This window comes from Scomber japonicus, chromosome 11 (genome assembly GCF_027409825.1).
Source record: "Scomber japonicus isolate fScoJap1 chromosome 11, fScoJap1.pri, whole genome shotgun sequence".
In the NCBI taxonomy this organism is placed as follows: Eukaryota; Metazoa; Chordata; class Actinopteri; order Scombriformes; family Scombridae; genus Scomber; species Scomber japonicus.
Window position 1 is genome coordinate 1933837 of NC_070588.1, and position 5000 is coordinate 1938836.

General features: G+C 51.4%; 1 protein-coding gene across 1 annotated transcript in view; it reads left to right on the plus strand.

Moving 5' to 3' along the window:
- Window positions 1-5000, plus strand: part of pknox1.1 (pbx/knotted 1 homeobox 1.1) — a 20915-nt gene that overhangs the window by 5111 nt on the left and 10804 nt on the right. Inside the window, exons 3-4 of the mRNA XM_053328891.1 lie at window positions 2263-2434; window positions 4570-4770. Of these exons, the coding sequence (XP_053184866.1) occupies window positions 2263-2434; window positions 4570-4770 (373 nt within the window). The remainder of the gene's footprint in view (window positions 1-2262; window positions 2435-4569; window positions 4771-5000) is intronic.

Genomic DNA, 5000 nt, shown 5'->3' on the forward strand with positions numbered 1-5000 from the left:
CTCCTTCTGTCTGAGGGAGAGTCTCAGCACCTCCTTCTGTCTGTCTGACGGACAGTCTCAGCACCTCCTTCTGTCTGTCTCAGGGAGAGTCTCAGCACCTCCTTCTGTCTGTCTGAGGGAGAGTCTCACCACCTCCTTCTGTCTGTCTGATGGAGAGTCTCAGCACCTCCTTCTGTCTGTCTGAGGGAGAGTCTCAGCACCTCCTTCTGTCTGATGGAGAGTCTCAGCACCTCCTTCTGTCTGTCTCAGGGAGAGTCTCAGCACCTCCTTCTGTCTGTCTGACGGAGAGTCTCAGCACCTCCTTCTGTCTGTCTGAGGGAGAGTCTCAGCACCTCCTTCTGTCTGTCTGAGGGAGAGTCTCAGCACCTCCTTCTGTCTGTCTCAGGGAGAGTCTCAGCACCTCCTTCTGTCTGTCTGACGGAGAGTGTCAGCACCTCCTTCTGTCTGACGGAGAGTCTCAGCACCTCCTTCTGTCTGTTTGAAGGAGAGTCTCAGCACCTCCTTCTGTCTGTCTGAGGGAGAGTCCCACCACCTCCTTCTGTCTGTCTGAAGGAGAGTCTCAGCACCTCCTTCTGTCTGTCTGACGGAGAGTCTCAGCACCTCCTTCTGTCTGAGGGAGAGTCTCACCACCTCCTTCTGTCTGTCTTCGGGAGAGTCTCACCACCTCCTTCTGTCTGATGGAGAGTCTCAGCACCTCCTTCTGTCTGTCTCAGGGAGAGTCTCAGCACCTCCTTCTGTCTGTCTGAGGGAGAGTCTCAGCACCTCCTTCTGTCTGTCTGACGGAGAGTCTCAGCACCTCCTTCTGTCTGTCTCAGGGAGAGTCTCAGCACCTCCTTCTGTCTGTCTGACGGAGAGTCTCAGCACCTCCTTCTGTCTGTCTGAGGGAGAGTCTCAGCACCTCCTTCTGTCTGTCTGAGGGAGAGTCTCAGCACCTCCTTCTGTCTGTCTCAGGGAGAGTCTCAGCACCTCCTTCTGTCTGTCTGACGGAGAGTCTCATCACCTCCTTCTGTCTGTCTGAAGGAGAGTCTCAGCACCTCCTTCTGTCTGTCTGACGGAGAGTGTCAGCACCTCCTTCTGTCTGACGGAGAGTCTCAGCACCTCCTTCTGTCTGTTTGAAGGAGAGTCTCAGCACCTCCTTCTGTCTGTCTGAGGGAGAGTCCCACCACCTCCTTCTGTCTGTCTGAAGGAGAGTCTCAGCACCTCCTTCTGTCTGTCTGACGGAGAGTCTCAGCACCTCCTTCTGTCTGAGGGAGAGTCTCACCACCTCCTTCTGTCTGTCTCAGGGAGAGTTTCAGCACCTCCTTCTGTCTGAGGGAGAGTCTCACCACCTCCTTCTGTCTGTCTGAGGGAGAGTCTCAGCACCTCCTTCTGTCTGTCTGAGGGAGAGTCTCAGCACCTCCTTCTGTCTGTCTGAGGGAGAGTCTCAGCACCTCCTTCTGTCTGTCTGAGGGAGAGTCTCAGCACCTCCTTCTGTCTGTCTGAGGGAGAGTCTCAGCACCTCCTTCTGTCTGAGGGAGAGTCTCAGCACCTCCTTCTGTCTGTCTGACGGAGAGTCTCAGCACCTCCTTCTGTCTGAGGGACAGTCTCAGCACCTCCTTCTGTCTGTCTGAAGGAGAGTCTCAGCACCTCCTTCTGTCTGTCTGAGGGAGAGTCTCAGCACCTCCTTCTGTCTGATGGAGAGTCTCACCACCTCCTTCTGTCTGTCTGACGGAGAGTCTCAGCACCTCCTTCTGTCTGTCTGAGGGAGAGTCTCAGCACCTCCTTCTGTCTGTCTGAGGGAGAGTCTCAGCACCTCCTTCTGTCTGTCTGAGGGAGAGTCTCACCACCTCCTTCTGTCTGTCTGAGGGAGAGTCTCAGCACCTCCTTCTGTCTGTCTGACGGAGAGTCTCAGCACCTCCTTCTGTCTGTCTGAGGGAGAGTCTCAGCACCTCCTTCTGTCTGTCTGAGGGAGAGTCTCAGCACCTCCTTCTGTCTGTCTCAGGGAGAGTCTCAGCACCTCCTTCTGTCTGTCTGACGGAGAGTCTCAGCACCTCCTTCTGTCTGTCTGACGGAGAGTCTCAGCACCTCCTTTTGTCTGATGGAGAGTCTCAGCACCTCCTTCTGTCTGTCTGAGGGAGAGTCTCAGCACCTCCTTCTGTCTGTCTCAGGGAGAGTCCCACCACCTCCTTCTGTCTGTCTCAGGGAGAGTCTCAGCACCTCCTTCTGTCTCCCTCTCTCCTCCTTGTGTTTCCATGTGTTAACAGTAGTGACTGTGTCCCTCAGACATCCTCTGTTCCCTCTGCTGGCTCTGCTGTTTGAGAAGTGTGAGCAGTCCACGCTGAGCTCCGACTGCATCACCTCGGCCAGCTTCGACGTGGACATCGAGAACTTCGTCCGCAGTCAGGAGAAGGAGGGAAAACCTTTCTTCAGCGAGGACCCCGAACTCGACAACTTGGTGAGAGAGTTTTCTGATAACACACTAATACCCAATAGTGTTTCTAACTATTTTATCACTAAACTGTAGGGAGGGGGTCCAAAATATCGATCCATCACTTAACCCTCCTGTTGTCCTTGAGTCAAGGAAGGAAGGGAGGGAGGAAGGAGGGAGGAAGGAAAGGAGGAAGGAAGGAAGGAGGAAGGAAGGAGGGAAGTAAAGGATGGGGGAAGGAAAGGAGAGAAGGAAGGGAGGGAGAAAGGAAAGGAGGGAGGAAAGAAGGAAGGAAAGGAGCGAGGAAGGAAAGGAGGGAGGAAAGAAGGAAGGAAAGGAGGGAGGAAAGAAGGAAGGAAAGGAGGGAGGGAGGAAGGAAAGAGAGAAGGAGGGAAGGAAGGAAAAAGGAAAGGAGGGAGGGAGGAAGGAAAGGAGGGAGGGAGGAAGGAAAGAGAGAAGGAGGGAAGGAAGGAAAAAGGAAAGGAGGGAGGAAGGAAAGGAGGGAGGAAAGAAGGAAGGAAAGGAGCGAGTTAGGAAAGGAGGGAGGAAGGAAAGAGAGAAGGAGGGAAGGAAGGAAGGGAGGGAGGGAGGAAGGAAAGGAGGAAGCAAGGAGGGGAGGAAGAAGGAAGGGAAGGAGGGAAGTAAAGGAGGGAGAAAGGAAAGAGAGAAGGAAGGAAAGGAGGAAGGAAGGAGGGGAGGAAGAAGGAAGGGAAGGAGGGAAGTAAAGGAGGGAGAAAGGAAGGAAAGAGAGAAGGAGGGAAGGAAGAAGGAAAGAAGGACCAGTCAAAACGGCCAGGGTCAATTTGACCCGGGAGGACGACACAAGGGTTAATATCGATTTTTCTATTTAAAAATTCGATATCGATTCAAAATTCAGTGAATGGATTTTTTCAGAGGGAAGCATAAAATTTAAAATAATAATTATAGAAAGAAAGAAACTATCCATCATCTCCATGGTTACACGATGACATCATAATTCAAAATGACATCATTTAAAATGCCACTCTGGTCTTAACCTTCCTGTCGTCCTCCCGGGTCAAATTGACCCCGTCTCTTTTGACTGTTCCTTCCTTCCTTCCTTCCTTCCTTCCTTCCTTCCTTCCTCCCTCTTTCTTTAATATTTCCTTTGTTCTTCCCCTCCTTCCCTCTTTCTTGGCTCCCTCCTCCTTCCATACTTTTTTCCTCACTTCCTTCTCTCCTTACTTCCTTCCTCCGTCCCTCCTTACTCCTTTCCTTTCCTTTCCTTCCTTCCTTCCTCCCTCCTTACTCCTTTCCTTCCTCCCTCCCTACTTCCTCCTTTCCTTCCTTCCTTCCTTCTTTGCTCCCTCCTTACTCCTTTCCTCCCTCCTTACTCCTTTCCTCCCTCCTTACTCCTTTCCTTCCTCCCTCCCTACTTCCTCCTTTCCTTCCTTCCTCCCTCCCTAATTCCTCCTTTCCTTTCCTTCCTTCCTCCTATCCTTCCTCCCTCCCTACTTCCTCCTTTCCTTCCTTCCCTCCCTCCCTACTTCCTTCCTTCCTTCCTTCCTTCCTTCCTTTCCTTCCTTCCTCCCTCCCTACTTCCTCCTATCCTTCCTTCCTTCTTTCCTCCCTTCCTCATCCCTTCCTCCTGACCTGAAGACAACAGGAGGGTTAAGGGTAAATACACACTGATGCTATCATGCTAGACCCCAGTGTTGGATCAGACTCATGATTTAACCTCATACACACACACACGCACACACAGACACACACGCGCACACACACACACACACACACGCACACACAGACACACACACACACACACACACACACGCACACACAGACACACACACACACACACATAGATGCTATCATGCTAGACCCCAGTGTTGGATCAGACTCATCATTTAACTTCACACACACGCACACACTCAGACACACATGCGCGCACACACACACACACACACACACACACACACACACACAGATGCTATCATGCTAGACCCCAGTGTTGGATCAGACTCATCATTTAACTTTACTCTTGTAGAATTTGGTGTCCACACATGACTGCGTGTTAGTCTTCTTATTAAATCTTTTTATTGAATCCATTTCAGTTTCGTTTTTAAACTTTTCAAGAAACTAAAGTTATAAAAAACTAAACCATCCAGCTGATTGTTTCCTGTGTGCTGATGTTTGCCGTGCAGATGGTGAAAGCCATCCAGGTGCTGCGGATCCACCTGCTGGAGCTGGAGAAGGTGAGCGACTTGTGTAAAGACTTCTGCAGCCGCTACATCGCCTGCCTCAAGACCAAGATGAACAGTGAGACCCTGCTGAGTGGAGACCCAGGAAGCCCCTACTCCCCCGTACAGGGACAGGCCCCCAGCTTCTCCCCCGCCAAGAGCCAGGTCAGCCACACACACACACACACATATACACACACACATACATACACACACATACATACACACACACACACACACACACATACATACACACACACATACACACATACACACACATACACACACACATACACACACACACACACACACATACATACATACACACATACATACATACACATACATACAGTCTCACACAGGAGTAAGGAAGTAAGGAGAGAAGGAAGGACGGA